This window comes from Oenanthe melanoleuca, chromosome 3, assembly GCF_029582105.1.
Source record: "Oenanthe melanoleuca isolate GR-GAL-2019-014 chromosome 3, OMel1.0, whole genome shotgun sequence".
In the NCBI taxonomy this organism is placed as follows: Eukaryota; Metazoa; Chordata; class Aves; order Passeriformes; family Muscicapidae; genus Oenanthe; species Oenanthe melanoleuca.
The window spans coordinates 68,458,492-68,478,355 of NC_079336.1; the positions used below are offsets into that span (position 1 = coordinate 68,458,492).

General features: G+C 46.2%; 1 protein-coding gene across 4 annotated transcripts; it reads left to right on the plus strand.

Moving 5' to 3' along the window:
• Window positions 1-7,136: 7,136 nt before the first annotated feature.
• Window positions 7,137-18,551, plus strand: LOC130250938 (uncharacterized). Of its 4 annotated transcripts, XR_008840068.1 has the most exons (4): window positions 7,152-7,313; window positions 7,523-7,841; window positions 10,258-13,130; window positions 18,162-18,551. XR_008840068.1 is itself a non-coding variant. In XM_056487134.1 (2 exons), exons 1-2 carry the CDS (start codon window positions 8,247-8,249, stop codon window positions 18,199-18,201), a joined length of 945 nt encoding a protein of 314 aa, XP_056343109.1. In that variant the 5' UTR covers window positions 7,853-8,246; the 3' UTR covers window positions 18,202-18,551. The 4 variants fall into 4 exon arrangements, 1 of the variants encoding a protein (XP_056343109.1); XR_008840069.1 differs by lacking the exon at window positions 10,258-13,130 and having other exon boundaries at window positions 7,137-7,313; window positions 7,555-7,841; XR_008840067.1 differs by lacking the exon at window positions 10,258-13,130 and having other exon boundaries at window positions 7,139-7,313.
• The last annotated feature ends 1,313 nt before the right edge of the window (window positions 18,552-19,864 follow it).

Below are 19,864 nucleotides of genomic sequence, written 5' to 3' on the forward strand. Positions count from 1 at the left end.
TTCATGAATCTGCAATCCAGTATTCAATGGAATAAATATCCAAACTGAGTTCTGTTTTAGATACCTGATACATACTAGATACTTGGATAATTAATAAATCTGAAGAAATCCCAGTATTATCCAGGCTATTCCATCCACGGGGAAAAAGAAGTGAAATGCTTCCCTATCCTGAGAGCCACTCACTCAGCCACAGTAATAATACTTTGGTTTTCCAAATGCATCTTCCATTTCAAAGCACTTTTCAAATGCTAATTAACTCTGAGCATAACCTTGCCAGAAAGGGAAATATTATCCCATACTAGACAGGTGAGGAAGACAAAGACCTAAAGAAGTTCCTTGCTCCAAATCTCACAGGAATCAGCGGTGGACAGAGCTGGGGAGCTCTTTTTCCCTTTTGATTTTTGCAGTGTCTGTTCTTGTGCTTTAGCTGTTTGCCTAATCTGTGTCTAGACACTGCTTCCTTGTCAGAGCAGGGCTGCTGTGGGGGCTGCTCCCTGCACGAGACCAGTGGATTGGTGGGAGATGGCACAGGGGAATGCTGTCCAGAGGAGTGCAGAGCCACTTTGGGCTCCTCCAGCAGGGCAGATAAGTTTCCCTTAAGCACTCTGCCCCCCTTGGCCCAGGGCATCCAGGCAGCAGCTCCTGGGCTGGCTCCTCTCGCCCAGAATGAGGTGAGGAGCAGCTGGGCACTCACGTTTTGGGTCCCCAAGCCCCACTGGGAATGGGCACAGCTGGCAGGACTGCAGCAGGTCAGGCTGACAGCCAAGGCTCTAAGCCTCCCTGCAGGGCACCACTTGGAGAACACAGCACTAAGTTCTTGCCAGGACACTGTCAAAGGTTGAACAAACTAACCCTCTAATGTAGAAGGGAAAGTCTTTAGCCTCAAACTGGGTGCTTGGTGCTGGAAATGGTTCACAACCCCTTTTTTCCTCATCCTCCTCCTGGCAGTATGGCCTTACACATGAGAAGGGAGAGGATATATGTTAAGACTATTCAGTTTTGCAATGTGAGAGCCAGGAGTTTTAGGGCTTGTCCGTGGTGAAAGGGACTTGTTGGTCTATCCCAGTGAATATACAGCTCCATCCTACATAAATAAAATCCAGATTGCCCTTCTAGTATAGTCCAAACCTCTTCCTTTATGGAGAAAAATTGTATCAGCAGCACCACTCAGTTCCCTGTATAGCTACATTAAAACTAGGGAGTGCATAGGTTAGGGAGATAAAAGGTTTTTAATTTACTCCCATAACTGATGTAGCTGCACCAAACTATTTTTAATTACCTGGCACTGCTGTACTGCAGCAAACCTTGCATTTTCCCATTATACATTATATTTTCCCATTTCTCTGTCTAGCAGGTTGCAAGCCACTTCAGCTGTGGTTAAAGCACCTCTGGGCTTTTCTGCTGGTATTACAAAGAAAGGCACGTAGCTGTCAGAAGACCTCAGTGACATTAAATCCCCACAGAGGGGCTGTGAGCTTGCCCAGGGGGAGGGCTCCAGGAGGATGCTCCTGGCAGGGACTGTCTCTATTTCATGGATGAGCAAACAAAACCCCAGGAAGATTTAGGAGTCCTATTCCCTGCAGCCACCCTGTAACACCTGAGTGTGATGGTTACTGTGCTGTGCTTAAACACAGGTGGACTGAGCTTTTGGGGGTTATGCAGGGGGAAGGAGCCCTCTCTCCACCACATTAAGGCAAGGAGAGCTGTGCCAGGGGATGAGCTGTGAGAAGCAGACCTCTCCTCCTTACAACCTGGGTCACTGGACCCACATGCTCACACAGCTCAGTGTACAGCTCCAGGGAAGTGAGGCACCAGGGTGCAACCATTAGAGAGGGACTTGCACAGGGGCATGTGGGAGCCTTGCTGGGATGGGGCTGCTGGCACTGCAAGGAGATGGGAGCCATCCCATGGCCTGTTGGCAGCCCCCTCACTGCTCTGTGTAGGAATGAATGAGAAGTGTGTCTGTGTGTGGGGTGGGGGACACTGGGCTGAGCCTCTCATGCTGGCAGCCTTACCACAGAGTGTAAGGCAAACCCAGCACAACTCACAGAACACATGGGTGCCCTAATGAGACTTAAAGGCAGAGAAATTAGGGCATGGAAATCTGTTTTAACTCCTGCTTGAGTGATAGGAAGAGATGTTGAAAAAAAGAGCACGTGTGTGACAGAAACATACCTTTCTATATTCTTGTAATTCATGCTTTGCATAACTAAATGAATGCTGGTGAGTTTGTTAGAGAGGGTGGAGACGACTGTCTGTTCTCATCACAGAGAGAGAAAGAAAATTTGCTGGTTCCACCCATAAAATGAGAATCTTCCTGATGCTTTTTCCCTTGGTATTTACAGAAGGTTTGCTCTCACTAGAAAACTCCAGAACTATCTGGCAGGTGTGTCTTAAAATGTTTATGACCGTACTCGAGACTTCACATCTGTGAAACATCGTCTGTGCTGGAGCCTGAGGAATGGCTGCAAGCATCTTTCCTGGCTCTTCCTCTACAGTCCTCTCAGCAGATTTTGGCACCTCTAGTTTTTATGTGGAAAAGCAGATGGGAGAGAAAGCACTTCTGAGAGGGTCTAACACCTTCTTAGCCCAGAGATATTTTAAGCATAAATCTGCTAGGAGACCTCAGGGCGTTTCAGGCTCCAAGTTCTCCCAAGCAACTGACTCAGTTCTGGTGTCCCAGGCTGTGCAAATGCAGAAATGGTCATGAAGGAGGTCCAGAGGCAGTAGAACCACTCCAGCCACAGTGGAGTCACACCAAATGGCACCAGTGTGAAAATTTAGTGAGCAGAGGAGGAGAGCCAATTCCTCCATGCCAGAAAAAGTACCAAGTTATCTTGAACTGATAACAAATTTTTCAGTACAAAAGTGGCCAGATGAGCCTCTGAGGCTAGCCTGAATGAATGTCAGGAAAAGTAATCACAGGCTACCACCAGGGTTTTGGAGCTGCCACTGCAGAGCTCTGTTTCAGAGCACAGTGACCCCGGTGGAGGGAGGCAGTGTGCCAAGAAGGCACCATGGCACAGCAAGGAGCTGCCACCCAGACCTCAGGACAGCCTGTACCTCTGCTCCTGGTTTTTTCCCCACTGAGCAGTGGAGATTCTTCTGCTTAGACCACATTGAGAATAAAATTATTGGTTGAGGAAGGAAATATACCTGCAGCTGTTGTTTAAATGATGCAACTATGGTTTGACCACTGATTGGAAAGCAGTTTTGTACAAGGCCTTTTCAAACCCACCACACTGCTCACCTCTCCTTCCCTATTAATAATTACAGTCACAGTGCTGCTGGTGTCAAGTTGCTATAGAAGCACTGACTAAGCCTCTTTGCAAGCTGTTTAATAAATAGAAAAAGATCTTTCCTGAGATTTCCCAAGCTTTTTGTTTGAACAATCAGCTGCAGAGCAGCCTTGCTGCCTCCCTGCTGCCTTACCCAACAGCCCCCTCAGCTCAGCACCCTGCTCCACTCCAGACAACTTGCCCCAGCTGCAGTGCCAGGAACTCTGCTTCTCCTAACACAGTCCCTGTGACTGCTGTTCAGCACAAATGCCTCTTCAAGTGGAGGTAGTGAGGTGCTGCTCTGCTGGTGCCAATCTCCTCCCCTCAGAGCTGGCACCATTTACTGATGTGCCCCTGGGTTCTCTCCCTGTGAATCTCCTGTACAATGATGGGGCTTGTGCCTCACCATACCGATGTCACTTCATAGACCAAATGCTTAAACTGGCAAAGCATTAACCCATCATTTCAAGGGGAGGTTGTTTTTAAGCTTCATGTATCTCCCCAGTCCACTGCACAGCGTATCCTGTCTGTCTCCAGGTTTCAGCCTGCCCCTGACTGAGTTGCAAACAGCAGTATCCCAGAATGACTGCTGTTTCCCATTCCCATCACTGGCCACAATTAATAGCTGCTAAAGGAAGATCAGGACTGCCTTTTATATACATTTACCCACCCAGCACTCCCTCATGCTTTGTGTTACTCCACTGGAGCCTCCATGATTTATTGGAGCTCAGGCAGACCTGTAGTCATAACAGGCTGAGGAATATTTTCTCTCTAGGTTCAGGATTAACACAGGGGTTCAGACCTTACTCAGAGGAGGGATTATGGTGTGGGTAAGTGGGCTCCTGGTATATATATCAAATGAGCCCAAAGAGCAGTGGCTGGTGAGATGACAGAAGACACTGCACAGAGCCCAGGCCATGGGGTCATTGGTGCCTGAGCTCCAAGCAGCTCTCTGGGTATGCAGCATCCCATGTCATGGCACAGGCATGGGCACAGCTACCACCCTCACAGGCTCACCTCTCTCTCACTTAACATTTTTATCATCCACCAAAGACACAAACCATTTTTCTGCCCATGCAGGAGGCAGAAGATGAGGTATAACACTTCACACATGGGCATTTTCTGCCCTGTAGAAGGGCACATTCCTTTGCCCCTGTAATCACTGGACACATTCATGAATTATCCCAGTCAAGCCTGTAACATCCTCCAAGAAGCAAGATGCCACCCAAGAGGGGAGGTCCACAGTTTGTTACCTTGGGTACTTACTGCAAGCTCTCTTCCCAAAACCACCACTCTGTGCTGAGTTACATCATATCATAGTGTAATACTTTTAAATCATTAATCTGTCTCGCTTCTGGACTAGTGCCAGAAAAACTGATGAAGGCCAGGCTGAGTTCAGATCAAACCAGAGGACATTGTGGTTACATTTATGGTTTTTCAGAGGATCTCTCACCTGCAACCACAAATCTGCCTTTATTTGGCTTGAGCATGATCCAAAATTACTTCAGAGGTCAACAGTGCATGTCTTGTGGATTAGCAAAAACTACTGACTAACCTAACGTAATGCATTATGACTATTACTATTCCGGGAAACAAGGGTGGCTGCAGTCTGTTGTGCTGCAATAAAATCCAACATTAGTTTTCTCCTCTTGCAAAAATAGCCAGAAAAAAAGGCCAGAAAAAAATAAGGCTTGGGAGTGTTCTGCCCTCTTCACCTCGCTAAACTCCACAGCTCTTGCTACAAAGAATTCATTGTAGGCAGCACTCTAAATCCTCTTTGCAAATGGGAATTAATGAAAGTTCCCAGCACCTCCACAAGGTAACTCAGAGGGCTATAGTCAGTCTCCAGAGAGGAACCTCGACCCAGGTGAGTGCTGGTGGAGCCCTCTGAGGGAGGATGGTGGCACTCCCTGGGATGCCTGGTGATGCAGCTCTGCAGCTCCTGCCCACCGCCAGGCTGGCTCTGGCTGTTTACTCCAGCTGCTCACTCCAGCTGCCCTGTTCAAAGTCCCCCAGAACCAGTGGTAAAAACACCACTGGCTTTCCTGAGATTGAGATTGAGTCACCTTTGCCCTACTTCTGTACTTGCAAAATGAGAGCAATAATATTTCCCTGCTGCCCTGTGGCTGGCAAGAATGTGTCGTTGTTCCTGTGGCTGAGAAGGGTGCACAAAAGGGAAAGGAGAATAAATATTTACCCAGAATCTGATATAGGTAAATCCATCAGTGGATTGTCCCCTCCTCCAACAAACTTCCCTTCCTGCAGGAAACTCTAGCCTCTATTTGGTTAAATCATTTACGTACATTAACGATCAATTAGGGAGCGAAGAGGGAAGAACAGCTGAGAAGGCCTTCCACAAAGGAGCTTCCCTCAGTTTGGCTTGTTTGATTTAGGATAGGAGGGAAGTAACCTGACATGATAGATGAGGACTCTGTCATGACCCAGCCAGTCTGTAAAATCAAGTCTGGGTGGGAGATTTAAGACAAAGGGCCAGACACAGTGTTGGTTTAAACTATTGTAGTTTCTCTGGAGTTGCTGGAACATTGAGAGTTATATTGGGAAGGTCTGGTCCTGTGGGTGCTGAAAGAGAAAGGCAGGGTTGTGGCAGCCCCACACTCTTGGCAGAGCTCTGACTCTGCCAGAGGAATTGTGAGCTTTGCTCTTGGTCATTTAAAATTCACGCAGCTCAGCCTTGTGATGGTCCCTGGGGCCCAGATGCTATTGAGAGCTTTCAGCTTTTCACATGAGATCTATTGGATGTGACAAGGTACACATGGGTCATATGCTGCTCTCTAAGTAAGCAACATTTAAGAGCAGCATCACCATAAAAACAAAAAAACCCAACCCCATCCTTTTCACCCCAGTGCAAACTGCCCCCCATTACTGTGTTTTTTAATGAACTCTTTTCCATCATTGCCCCCTGCTGAAAGGTGCTCTAGAGGTCCCTCCAGTAAACCTCTGCACGTCCTGGGGCTCTCTCCATACAAGGAGTAAGGAGCTGGTGAGCTGGCATGCTCTCCTAGTACAGATTGGCCAGAAGAGGCTAAAGCCTGGAAGGCATGTCCCTGTTTTTATGATCATTTGGACTGAGAAAGCAGATATCTGTGAGCTGGGGCTTTGGTTGCTAATTCTGACTGAAGCTCATCAAAGCTAGAGAGATGGAGTGCAGAAAGTGGAATAAACTAGATTGGCTTTGTGGTGGAGCCAAGAAATATAGATCAAACAAATGCAAATTCAGGGAGAAACACTGTACACCTATAAATCTTTATATAATAGCAATTCTTTTTTCCTCAAAATACAATGAGAAAAAAAATCAAGTATTGCCATCCCAAAATCCTTTCTGCTCTGAGCAACACTGCCTAGTACTTTGCAGGCTTCCCCATGTAGCTCTGCTAATTCTTTCCTTGGAGGATGCATATGAACTGTTATTTCAAACTTTCTTCTCCAACAGAGAAACCCAATACTTTAGAAACAGGGCACTGAAGCAGAACTTCCAGGCCCCCCCACCTCATTCCCAGCATTGCTGGATCTGCCCCTTTCTCACATGCTGGAGGCAATTCATTTGCACATTTTCTGTCACAGCCCTGGGACATTCTCCTGGGGTTTGGGACAGGACTGTGAGGTCACCAGGTACATGCTGCCCTCTGCAAGCCAAGTGGGGATGGCTAGAGAGGCTGGCAGCTTGGCTGGAGTCTGCTTAGCTGTGTAGAAATCCTTTGACGTGGCAATCGGCCATAACAGATCAGAGCAGGCTCAAATCCCAGCGGGTGTTTGAAGTTAAATCTCCAGATGTTCAAATATTAGCCTACTCCATCACCTGTCCATCAAATATTAACTCACTCCACCAAGAGTACACTTGCCCAGTCCCTCAGCTCACTGCTTCCCGTACTGGTAATTTTTCTTGAGACAAATGCAAACCACTGCATCCTGGATGCTGCTGTTCCTGCAGAAGAAGATAAGCCCCAGCCCAATTAAGGAAGAACATTAAGTACCATAGATTCACAGCTGGGGATTTATATCTGCATAGGGACTGAGGTCAGGATAAAGAAAAATAGTTTCAGTGCATCTGCGAATCCATTTGTACATTAAATCTGTTCTCATCTTGGTAGTGAAAGCTGGGCTGCCAATGCCATGTATTTAAAACAATACCAGCTTGAAAATCACGCAGCAAGCTGTGCTTTCAATTGCCTTTCTGGTGCTGGAGCTAGCAGGAATGTGTGGTTTCCTTGCTTCTTATTTTTCAGGGTGAGTTGGATCTGTGCTGCTGTTTCTACAGGTGAGGATAGATTTGGATAACCCACTCCTTGGGGAAAACAGAGCTTGGAGGAAAATGGGATACAACTCATGATGAGAGCTGGCAGCACTGCACTGGCAGTACAGCCTGTCCTGCCTTCTTCGCCTTCACACATCTTCTGAGAGTCAGAAAGTCTCAAAGGAGCTTGGGCCATCCAGCTTTCTAGGGCTGCTCTCTCTTGCCCCAGCACTGCCCACCCCTGCTGGGCCAAACAGGCATGGAAGAACAGAGGAGAGCAGCCAATGGGACTCACTGGAGGTGGCTTTCAGGTAAAAAGCAGATTAAAAAAAAAAACAAAAAAAAAACAGGTAAAAAGCATTCTCTTTCTCTGTGCCTGAAAGGTGATATAATTAGCAAATTTTCCCTAATTCTTCTTAGGTGTTTATGCAGCTATGGTTCCATTGCTTCGGAGAGGTGGGAAACAGTGGGATTGTAGGAGGCAGCCTCATACTTGCTCTAATGTTGGATCTTGGCTCAGCAGGGAATAAGATTGTTTCTACCTGTATTATCATGTATTATATTCTTAAAATGTTATTTTTACCTCTATATATGGTGTGCTCTAAACTCGTTAATTATTAACTGAGAGAGTATATTCCTGGTCTTGCTTCTCTTGCAGCTGTGTTAGGAATTGAGCTGCTTTGAAATTCCAGGATAGAAAGTTCTGCCCAAGTGCCATGCATTGTAATTATTACCTATATAGGAGAAAAACCATGCCCATACAGTTTAAACTCTGCTGGCCACGTTATCTGATATTTGAAATGGTTTTACATAAGGGCTGCACTCGACAGCTTGAGCTGTGGCGATGGAGGCGCAGTCACCTGGCTGCCAGCCAGGGAGAGCAGGCTCCTTTCTCAGGCACATTGCTCAGGGTATTTTTAGCTACAAATGCGCTGTCTGATGCAGTTAGTACTCAGCCTGCAGGGCTGCAGGACACATCCCCGCAGCTCCTGCTAGGGGATGTGACAGACACGTGTGGAGCTTGCCAAGAGCGGCGGGCTGGGAGCCGGAGGGGAGCCCGCACTGCCGGGAATGCTGGTTTCGGTTCCGGGAGCAGGGAGCCAGCCCTTCTCCCCGGGCTGGAGCTGCCTGTGTGCCTTACAGGACAAGTCATTAGTTCCTTTGCTAGTACTAATATAATCATGACAATTGCGTCAGCAGCTGTTAATTGCAGAACCAACTTTTCCAACCCCAAACCAAACACTGAAGGGGGCTGGACTCCTGACAGAGCTGAGCTGCTCCAGCCTCTCCTTGCAGGCTGTGATGCACAGTTCATATCCTTCCCACGGGGTGTCCAGGCTAACACTCTGACCCCAGCAATGTGGGGTGTGTCACCACAGGAGTACCCACTCAGCGAGGGGGTGGGAAGGTGGTCACCTGCCTTGGGATGTGCCAGGTTATCTGCAGTTCACATCAGGGAAAGATGCAAAGTCATTTGCTCCACCCATCTCCACAGCACTTCTGTAGAGGCAGGCTCTAATATCAGTGTGTCAAAATCAATGACAGTGACATTCCCTGAAACTGGTTTTCCAGAGGAGTGTCTCCAAACTGGCACATGGCAATGGCCTGGAGCTGCAGTCGGGTGGGAGTTTAGAGAACCTCCTTTGGGGCTCTGGTGAGGAGGGGACACCTTTCCAACGAGGCATTTATGGGTAACAGTTATTTCTCACAGTCAGCATTTGCAGCTTCCCTACCAGCAGGAATGCACTCACTGCAGGAGTGACAAAATGTGTGAACATGACTTTAAATACATTTCAAGTGGATCAAGCAGTGGTGTTCCTTGCACCTCTAACACAGAGGCTGATATACCAGGTGGTAAGAGGCCAATACCTGAATCACTCCTCATGTTGGTTCTGGTACATTACAGCATCAGACTTAAGATCTAACAGCTCAGGAGAGACTATCCCAATGTCAGTCCATTTCTGTAAAACAGGATTTTCACTTCAGTTTTTACTCCACCAGCTTGAGTAATGTGTGACTGAATTTTAGGGATTATTTAGAAGATTTACTGATTTGAATTTTACAGGTGGCAGCTTTATGGCATCCTTCAGTGAATGCTTTCAGCAATCATTTATCCTGGCTGATAAAACTTGCTCCTCACATCTTATTCATACTTTGCTATTTCACCCTACAACTTCTGATTTGCCAAGTGCTCCATAATATGCTAGGGAAGTAAAAGTGACAGGGAAGACCCTGTCACTCTTCTCTGGCTGATCCAAGAGCCCCTGGGAGCCACAGCAGCTGCAGCTGGCCAGGGATGGAGCTGGGATGCAGCCCTGCAGAGAGCTGCCGTGCTGGCTGTGGAGGGTTCTCCAGCAGTGCTCTGCTGTGAACTGTTTCCCACTCCTTATCCTGGCTTCTTTTGGGGTGGGTCAGTACCACTAAGTCTTCTGCAATAAAACAGAGTTTATTTAGTTGGACCAACCCAGTAAAGAATTCCACAATCCTCAGCAAATATTTTAGAGGTGAGGTGGCAGATTCCTTCTTGTGTGCATGCCTACCTACATATATGAATATATATATATTTATATGAGATGTAGTCTTTCTGCCACTCCTTTAAAATATTTAAAAATCTTTTCCCCAGGGTGTGTGTGGAATCTGTCATATTTCCAACATGTTGCAAATCTGCATTTCCTATTGATCTTATCTACTCTGCTGTGCTCCAGCGGTCTCTGTTTCACATTGTAGCCCCGGGGCTCCCATCTTCATTAGGAATCCTTTCTCAGGAGACTGGAGATGCAGCAGCTGATCACAGATCACAGCAGTAACAGCCAGGGACTAAACTCTCTGAACCTCCAAAATAAAAGCAAGAAACGGTACATGGGAAAGAAGAAGGTGCCTTCCAAACAGGTTCCCTAAACCCCTGGTCCTGTTTGGCAGCCTCGACAGTCACCTGCCCTCTCAAGCACTTTGCAGGCATTTCCTGCTGGAGGAAACAGCATGTGCTCATCACTGAAAGAGCAGCTGAAATTTTTATCTTTTTTTGTGAGCATTAGGGAGTGTTCCCTCCTCTCTCAGCTCAAACAACGGAGTTATCCCACTTCTTTATTTCTCACAGTCCCTGTGGGCAAGCCCTGCTGTCCCAGCAGCACAGCCCCCACAGCCCCCTAAACCCCAAAGCCCATGGGCCAGTGAGCATGCAAAGCACCCAAGCTCCTGGGAGCAGGATGGTTTCTGACGTTACAGCAGCAAAAGATGGTTTTAATAATCTAAGAGCTCTGACTTGGCTCTTTTGGCCCATCTTTGCCCCAGAGCTGCTTGTCAGGCTCTGCCTGAAGTTGCTGCTTTTCTTTGGCATGGCACCTTCTGAAAATGTCATGGAAAACAGTTCTGGACTGCATCAGACTACCTCTCCTTCTAGCTGGGTTAAGCCTCATGTGTAAGGTTTTCCCAGCTACAAATCTTAACTGAGCTCCTTAGCAGAGCATTAAAACCCATGCTGAAATCAAAGTGGTATCCTTAATTCATTCCTCTTGTGGCCACAATAAGCTCTTGAGCCCTGTCTTGTTCTGTGACTGACACAACAGGACCCTGGCTGAAAACTGGGGATCCGCTGAGTCCAATAAAAATAATACATAAAAATTTCTCTTTATATCAGGAACAAGAAAACACCAAACTCATATCCTTTGTAATACACAACACATGTGAAAATCAGCCTTGAGAGCACGAAAAAGCTTTCCTGAATTGTGCTTTTCAAGTTGGAGTTGCTGCCTACCCCTCTTCTCACAGCAGGCAGGGGAACCTCAAAGGAGCAGGTGGTTTTCACAGATGAGACAAGCTCCTGGTCAGTGCTTGTCATCTGCCTGAAACATGCCACTAATCTTCACTGGGGTCTCTGCTCAGCTGTGCAAACACCAGGGCTTTTGAGGATTAGGTTCAAATTCACATGAAGTTTTGTGGTTGTGTTTTAAAAAGAAAGATGAATCCAAAAAAACAATAGCATGGATTACTTTCCGTTTGGAGAAACAGATTGCAAGCTTTCCCTCCATCTAGGGCTGGACTGACCTCAAAGTTATACATCTCCAGCAGCTCCCTTTTGTAGATTTCATGGATCTTTATTAGATGGTGAAACATTGCACCATCCATGGGTTAGAGATGGGCTTAAAGGATTTCTTAGGTTGTAGAGAAAGTATTGGGGACAACCAGGATCTGAAGTGACTCCTAGCTTTAGGAGGTCTACTTATGAGGAAAGCTGTCTCCTGGTACTCATGAAAAGAGAGTGGAAAGAGCTGGCAAGAAGCTTGTTAGAGAAACTATTCTATATTTTCTAGTGACCATCTATTTAGCCCCACGAGGGGTATAGAAGAAGCAAAGTGCAAGCACAAGCTATATAAAAAGGAGAGGATTAATCAAATCTGGTGCCAGGGATGAGTTTTGAGCAGAGATTCAGATTGCTGTCTTGTTTACCCTCTTGCAGTGAACCCCAGTCATTCTGAATTAATTGGCTTGAATCCCCTGCACTGGAATTTTCTCCTTGCAGGACAGTGGGGGCTGTGACTGGCACCACGGGGAGTAAGTGGCTGGAAGACTAACGATGTGCCATGCTGATACTTCCATTTTACTACATCCAATTAAGCAATAAATGATTCTGGTGGAAGTGTAGAGCACACAGATTATTATGCAAATCAGGTCTCTGTGCTACCAGCGGGCTCCAGCATTGCCCTCAATAGCACCCGTAGGATATTAGTGCAAATGTCACCTTTCTCCTCTGTTAGTTATTGCCTCCCATCTCACCCATCATGCAGCTTCCCCGAGGTCTGAGCCATGATTTCTCATAGATTTGGGAGTGCAAATGAATTTTAAAGAGGATTTTTAACAAAGCTTCTCTCACCTTCCACAAACATTCTAACACATCCAGAGCTGGTGGCCTGAGAGCCTGCTGCACTGGCAAAGCTACCTGAAGAATTCACCTTGAGCCAAGCTACAGACTGCTCCATGGGCATGCTCCAGGCTAGAAGAGGCACCTACTTTTTGGGAGGTGAAGGACAGAGCTGCCTGAAAGCAATAAGCTGAGAGCTCTAGTGGGAATCAGGTTTTCCCACCAGCTAACTCACACCATTAAAAAGTAGAATGAGGGAGCAATACTGAGAATTTTGAATCACTTGAGTTATTGAATCACCAAGTTATTTTGTCCTCCCTACTCTCCTTAAAAGCATCTCTCTTGCAGTGCATCCCTAAAATGCAAGTGAGACAAGGAGCCGAGCTGCTTGCCCCATCACGAGCTGCTGTTAGCAGACAAAGGCTATTGTTTGCTGCCACTCCCATGGTGGCAGCAGCCCCCAGCACCAGCCCTCAGCTCTGGGCCCTTTTTGTACTCAGCATGGCACAAACAATTGCACAGTACCTTTCTGTACAAGGTTGCAATTTAAAGAGAGAAATACATTTCTCAGCATCTTCCCACAGGCGCCTGGGACACAGAAATTCACAGGCTGGATGGAGACACCCTAAATCTGGGGGGAAAGAAGGAAGAAATCATCACCCATCATTATAGCATGTGGCCCAGACCAAGAACACAGTGATCCCTCAGGTGGAAAATCTATCATTCCATGGGATGTACTGGGGTAGGTCTGTCCCTCAATTGCCAGATTCAAGATCTCAGAACTCAATTCAGTGAGATTTTTTTTCAGTGAAATTCCCCATCCCTTCCCTGGTGCACAGCTAAACTGAACTGAACCCATCCAGTTTCTACAAAATGAATGTAACTGTCCATGGCCAGTGATGCTAAGACCTGACCTCTGTACACAAGGCTGACAGAAAAGAGGAATGAAAGCAAACCCAGCCACATAAAACATGCAAAGGACCCTGCTCACAGGGTGATCTGGGCCTTTCAGTGACTTGTTTGAAAATTCACAGAACAAGTCCAAGGTGCCTGATGAAACCTGACCAAATTGTGTGGATTTCTTTAAATTTGTATTGGAGTTTTTGGGGGTTTACTCAAACATGCATCTTGGGAGACAGTGAGGCATATGGTCTGAAACAGCCAGGAGGGCCACAGGTCTCCGCCAGCCAAAGGTCCTGCTGCTCCTGATGTCTCTGGGGATTAATGATCTTCACCACCATCAAAAAATCTTGCTGGTTTAGCCTATGATCCTATTTTTTTTAGCACCGGGTAAATGCAAAACTGCCTAACCCACCTCAGAATAAAATAACAAAGGAAAGAGAGAAATTGAGATTGTTCTTTTCCTACTACAGTCAGCAAGGCAGAATTCAATATTTTCTTCCTATACTAAATTGGAGAGAAAAGGATATTCTTCTTTTCAGGTTGCAAATTGAATTGATTCTTGCTTGCTCCTTTGGGAGGAGTGACTTTTTAAAATGTCAGAAGGCTGGTACAGATGGGCAAATCCCTTTGTCATTAGGCCAGGATGCAGAGCTAAGGAGTGTCCTGCAAGCTCCAATTCATTGTGATTGCAGTGGGGTTTTGAGACAGAAGAAAAGCAGGAGAGAAATACTCAGGCTTTAGAGGTTCCTTGAGATCCATCTTATAGCAGAGCACATGCTAATGGCCTAAAGGCTGTTGCTACCTCATTTAGAGAGTAACAGAACCCAAGCTGCAAAGGGTACATTCTGGTCACATGTAAAGGCAGGCCAGTGCTGTAAAAATATTCTTTTTACACAGTGTATATAAAATATTATTATTTATTTATTAATATGCTTATTTAAATGCCTTGATTCTCCAGAGCTACCACTTTACTGTGCCAAATTACTCAGTATCCAGCACAGGCACAAAATCAGATTTTTTTAAGTTGGCTACTCAGCAGAGGCTTCTCCCTTCCCCAGGGACAGGTAAAAATTCTCACCAAGCTGATATCCTAGAAAGCTCTCAGCCAAGGAAGAGCAGACAGATAATGTAGTGAACAGTTAGCTGCAGTCGTGCTTATTGCAAGTTTATTTGTTGAATTTTTTCAAGTTACACTGTTCATAATCCTGCACTCCTTTCCTTTTTCCTCCACACTACCTGATTTCACCAGACAGATACAACAGTGATGGCCTGGCCACTCTTTGTTTCTTGAAGGAGTACTATAAAAGGAAAAAAACAGAAAATTCTGGTGACCAGGGAGAAGACCTTAGAGGATGGCATGACAGTGTATCAGGAGAGGTTTGGGTTGGATATCAGGGAAAGGTTCTTCTCTCAGAGAGCAGTTGAGCACTAGAAAGGGCCCCCCAGGGCAGTGGTCACAGCACCAGCCTGGCAGTTCAAAAAGCATTTGGGCAATCCTCTCAGGCACTTGATATGACTCTTGGCTGTGCAGAGCCAGGGGTTGGGCTCAGTGATCCTTATTCATCCCTTTTAACTCAGGATTCTATGATTCTATAATATAAATCCCCATTGAACAAAACATAAGAACCTCTTGATAATGTTTCTAGTAGCACTTTTGCATCACCAGTACTGAAATACCTTAAAGCATCTCAAATGCTTTTCACATTTGTGGTTTTTTAACCTTTCTTGCTTTTCCCATCTCTCAGTCTGGCCAGTATCACTGCCAGGCATTTTCACATTTGTTTGGGGTCCCATTATTCCATGGATGTGACCATGTCCCTGTTGCCCAATACAGCCACCAACCCTGAGGTCTTGAGTACACCTCTGGCTTGGCAAGAGTCAGTCCCTGTTTTCCCTGTCTGCTGGTGAGATGGTGGGGCCAATGAGACCACAGCTCTGAGACCCTATGCTGTCTGTGAGCAGCTTTTCCACCATCCCTGGCTGCCCAGCTGCTGGCTCAGTGACCAGAGTGGAAAATCTTGGTATTCCAGCAACAGACCCAGCTGCACCCAACCAGATAAGCAGGTCTGAGGCAGAGCCCAGACTTTCCCCAGCTGAGGTATGGGCTGGCTTGAAGACATGGGCACAGCCTCCACTGCTTGCCAGTCCTCCAAGACACAGACTGGGTTTAGTGAAGGGCAGGGCTTTGTGAGGTTTCCAGCTCTTCACTCAGGTCCTGTTGGTATTTACCATCTGGGCACAGTGATGAACAGAACTGAGCTTGTTGGTTTGCTTCAGCATCTCCTCTTTCAACACCTCAGGTTCTTCTGGTGCTTTATTTTTACTAGCTGAGTGCAGTAGGAATCTCCAGCCCCCTCTCTGGAAAAGACCAGCATTTAAAGGGATCAAATACCTATTCTGCTGTAAGAATACTGCTTTGTAGAATTGCTCTGCTTCCTAATGACCCAGTGGGCAAATTTATTTCCTCATGTATTTTAAAGACTAAGTAAATTTGCTCCTCCAATTAGCCTTCCTAATTTACTTTTTATATTTCAATCACAATCGGTTGTTTGGGGTTTTTTACAAAATTAAGAAAAAGCAAATTATTTTCTAAAAATTCAAATTGTATTTTTTTTCGTCTGAGAAGCCAAATGTCTTTCCATTCTGCAGGAGCTTGATGCTAAAACAAAAACTGCCTTAAGCAGTATACTCCTTGTACCTTCCTCACCTAGAGATTCTTCTATCCAATACCTGCCTTCCTTAAGGACTCCCAAAACTGTGACCACTCTCCTGGCTGCCCAGGCCAGCCTGTGTGATCCTGGTGCTAAGTTTGATGGTAGTTTCTAGCAAACTGCTTCATACATATATATATGTGTGTGTCTGTGTGTGTATATATTTATGCATGTAAAATCCAACCAACACACAAACTGGTTAATAATTTGTGTGGAGTGACTTTAAAAGAACCAGGGGTCAAACCGAAGCCAGCTGTCAACCCTCAGTCAATTCCAAATTAATAATACAGCATGAGATGGCCCTCTAAAGGTTTTTTAATGTGTTTATATCTTGGCTTGATAAACACAGTCAAGAAAGACAAGATGGAAGAGGCAGAAAACTTAGCAGGGTTACTTTTCCTTAAAAAACAACTTGTGAAAACATCTGTGCAGCTCGCAACTCCCCAGATGTTCTCTTTAACAGAGCACTTAAATTGTTTATATTTTGCCTAACACTGGAATCGTGGCAGATTATTTTTGTTGCAGGGTCTTTGCAACATTTTGTAGGTGGTCTCGTAAAAGAGAGCAGATATTTAACCCCACCAGCACCTCCTTCTCCTCTGCCCTGGTTGTTTACACAGCAGAGCCTGGTACCAGTTCCCTCCGATGGTGTGTGCGTGGGGGGCCTGGGGGCTTGGCCATGGCTCTGCTTTTGCACCAGAGCCACTCTGCTGGCTCTGCTGTGGAGCCTGGAGGCTGACAGCAGTGGAAATGTGAGATGGGATGGTTCAGGCATTTCAATTCAGCATGTGATGCCCGAAAGTTGGCCTCAAAATGTTATTTGCTGCCTTTTACTTGTTCACCCCAGCAGCCATGGGACACTGTCTCAAACCTGCATGACTTGTCCCTCTGAAGTCTGTGTGATGTCCTGTGTAAAAAAGTATGCCCACACATGAAGGGTCTGGTGATCAGAGTCTATATGTGCAGTGAATCTCAGTGGATTTTGTATTTGCATGGGCTGGAGAACCATGTATATGATCTTTTACTGTGTACAGGTGCAGCTTTCAATTAGGAGCTTTTTCCTTAATTGTTATTTTGCCATATTTTTAGGAAATGTATGAAGCATCTCTGATGTCATCAGGTCCAAAGCTCCTTGGGGCCTGAAGGGCTTTACCACCTCCCCCAAAAAATCCCACATCACAGTTCTGTGTCATATGGCACAGTCACAGCTCCACAGACATTCAGATGGGCCCGTGTCTTCTGCTCCCAGCCAAATTTCTCTGCTTCAGCGAGTCTGGGCTGATTCGTGATTAGATCAGTTTGTGGATGGCACATTCTCAAAGGAAAACCCAGGAGCTGGAGGAAATGGTGTGAGCTGCTTTTTGCACTCAGCTTGCAGCTCTGGCTGGAGCTGATGCTCTTCGCACCCTGCCCTAGGGGGCTATTTCTAGCAGCAGGAATACATTTATGGAAAGCTGTTAGAGCGTGGCCCAAAGCAATGGGCAAACAAGGCTGGATTTTGTCTCTTGGGGAAGGCCTGCCCAGCTGGAGCTGGGTACATTGCCCCCAGAAAGGTCAAACAGGATTTACCATAGATGTCTTATTGATATTGCTGTCTTAGAAAATCTTTTTGAACATGTCTATATGATTGGCAAACAGTAGGGTCACAAAAGCTGATGACTTAAAAAACCTTACATTAATTAATTTGTTTTCTATTTTATTGCTTTTTTTTTTTTTTTTTTTTTACAACTTCAAATGTATTCATCCTTACTGCACTGGGTGGGTTGAAATGAAAGGTGTACTGGGTGACTTTAAATGAAAGATGCTGTAGAAATACTCTGCGTTTCCCAGTAATGATATTTGCAAGCTGTGCTGACAATATTCCATACTTCTGACAAAACACAGTTATAAAAAGCCATTTCTCCAGAGCTCTCTGTGGTTAAGTGCCTGAATGCTGGAGTTCAAGCTGACAACAGTATGTGGCTGGGATACAATTTAGTATATCATCTAATGTACTCCTAATCTGTGCTTTAAATTCACCCTGAAAGCTGAAGAGTGTGCACCCAGCTTTTTACACTGATATGCCCAATGTTAGCCAGGTCTACTTACTCTCTTTAGGGTTTCAGACCAGTTTTCTCTGATTTGTTGGTGGTTTTTTTCTCCCTTTTTTCCTTTTACAGCCACTCCATTTGCTTTCCCCATGTGTGGGGAAAACATTGACTTTCAGCGCAAGGAGCTCTGCGGGGAACGGTGGGGAACGCGCCATATGGTGCAGGAGAAACATCTGTGAATCTCTGACGCTGCAGTTCTGCTTCACGGGCCCTGGCTGCATTTCACACGTGTGCTAAGGAGAAATTAATATGACACAAGCACTTTCCAGGAGCCTTGATGTATGAGAAACAGGATGAATTTGCTGGAGGAGGCTGTAAAAAAATCAGAGCGCTGCATTGCGCTAAACCAACTTCCCTAACAGAACTGCGTTGCCCATATTTGCTCCCTTTCCTGTTGAATTGCAGGGTCTATTTTCTATTGCCATCGTGCAGCGCTGAAAATAAATCTCGTGGCGAGCAGGGATGGCTCATGTTACAACTTGTGGAAAGGTTAATTAAATGTGCGTGGTGCTGGCGCTCGTTCGCAGCAGGCTGAGCCCGGGGGTGACAGATTGCCGGGGGCGTGTGAGCATCTTCCTCCCGCGGGCTCCAAAGCTCTCAGGGCACCCTGCTCGGAGACTGCGTCCTCTTGGCAGCAGCTCCTCTCCCACAGGTAAGCTGATTCTCACACAGGGACTTTCTGCACAAGACAGCTCAGCACCTGTGTGATTCAGACAGCACCTCTGTGGCATTCTCCCAAATTTTCAGAAGGCTCGTAGGTCTGCCTGCAAGTGCCTCTTTTTCTTTTGGGCTTGTCACAAAGACCTTTTGCCTGCAATGATCCTGCTGTTGTGTAGTGGTAATGGTGTGGATAAGCACTCCAGTGCAGGCTGATGCACACTTTGAGCACAACCTCTCTTCTTGGTTTTGCCACTCAGCTCTGTGTTCAGAACCACTGGTAACATCAGGCACCCAGACACTTCCAATGACTTGCAATGCTAAGGGTGACCTAAGGTTTAATGCACTTCACAGGGACTGCTGAGACTCAGATCAGCTGGTGGCTCTGTAGAAAATCCAGTAATTTCTTAACTAAAAAGTACAACCAAAATCTTTAACTATGAGAATAGCAAATACAGGAGCAGAAAAAGTCATTGCTGCTACCTAGGATTGTAGTCCAGTGCCTGAAGTACCTTGCTGAGCCTCCTGCATTTGTGTCTTCCTTGCCTCTTCGTTTTTTCTCTGCTTAGCCCTGAAAAACAGAATGTGGGAGTATATTGGGATCATTAAGGAGATTTAGGAGTAAAATCCTAGTAAAGTCTGTGAGAAAAACTCTGCTAAGTGGCACCAGCCAAAGGCCCCATTCCATCATATACACATGGGCAACCTTACCCACAGGAATAATCACCCTGGAACCTGCTAGGATCAAGGAGGGATTCCTGGGTCATCATCATCACCTGTGGGCATCTCAGCATGAGACTTGGTGCATGGCTTTTCTCAGTCTATCTCCCACAGTGAGCTGAAATGCTTTCCCAGGTCTTTGATCAGGATACACTTCAGTGGGATTTGAATGTTGCATGGGCCTTGACCTGCAGAGAGAGGAATTTTACCCTTCCATAAATATGCTGCTCCATGGCAGGTCCTGCTCTCTGGGGCTGGCTGGAGCTTGGGAAAAACTATCCATCCACATCATTGCTAATGCGGGTACATGGGGTGTGCTCATGCCTGGCTCACTGGTGCATGTGTGCTCTGCTCATGCACTCTCCAAAAGTTCCCAGAGAGGCAGAAAATCAAAA

Bases quoted from the DNA above. Each gene is read 5' to 3' on its own strand.
- LOC130250938 (XM_056487134.1), top strand. From the start codon at position 8,247: ATGCATTGTAATTATTACCTATATAGGAGAAAAACCATGCCCATACAG. The intron at 9,152-18,161 runs GTGGGAGTTTAG...TTCCTTTTACAG, and splicing joins TGGCCTGGAGCTGCAGTCGG to CCACTCCATTTGCTTTCCCC.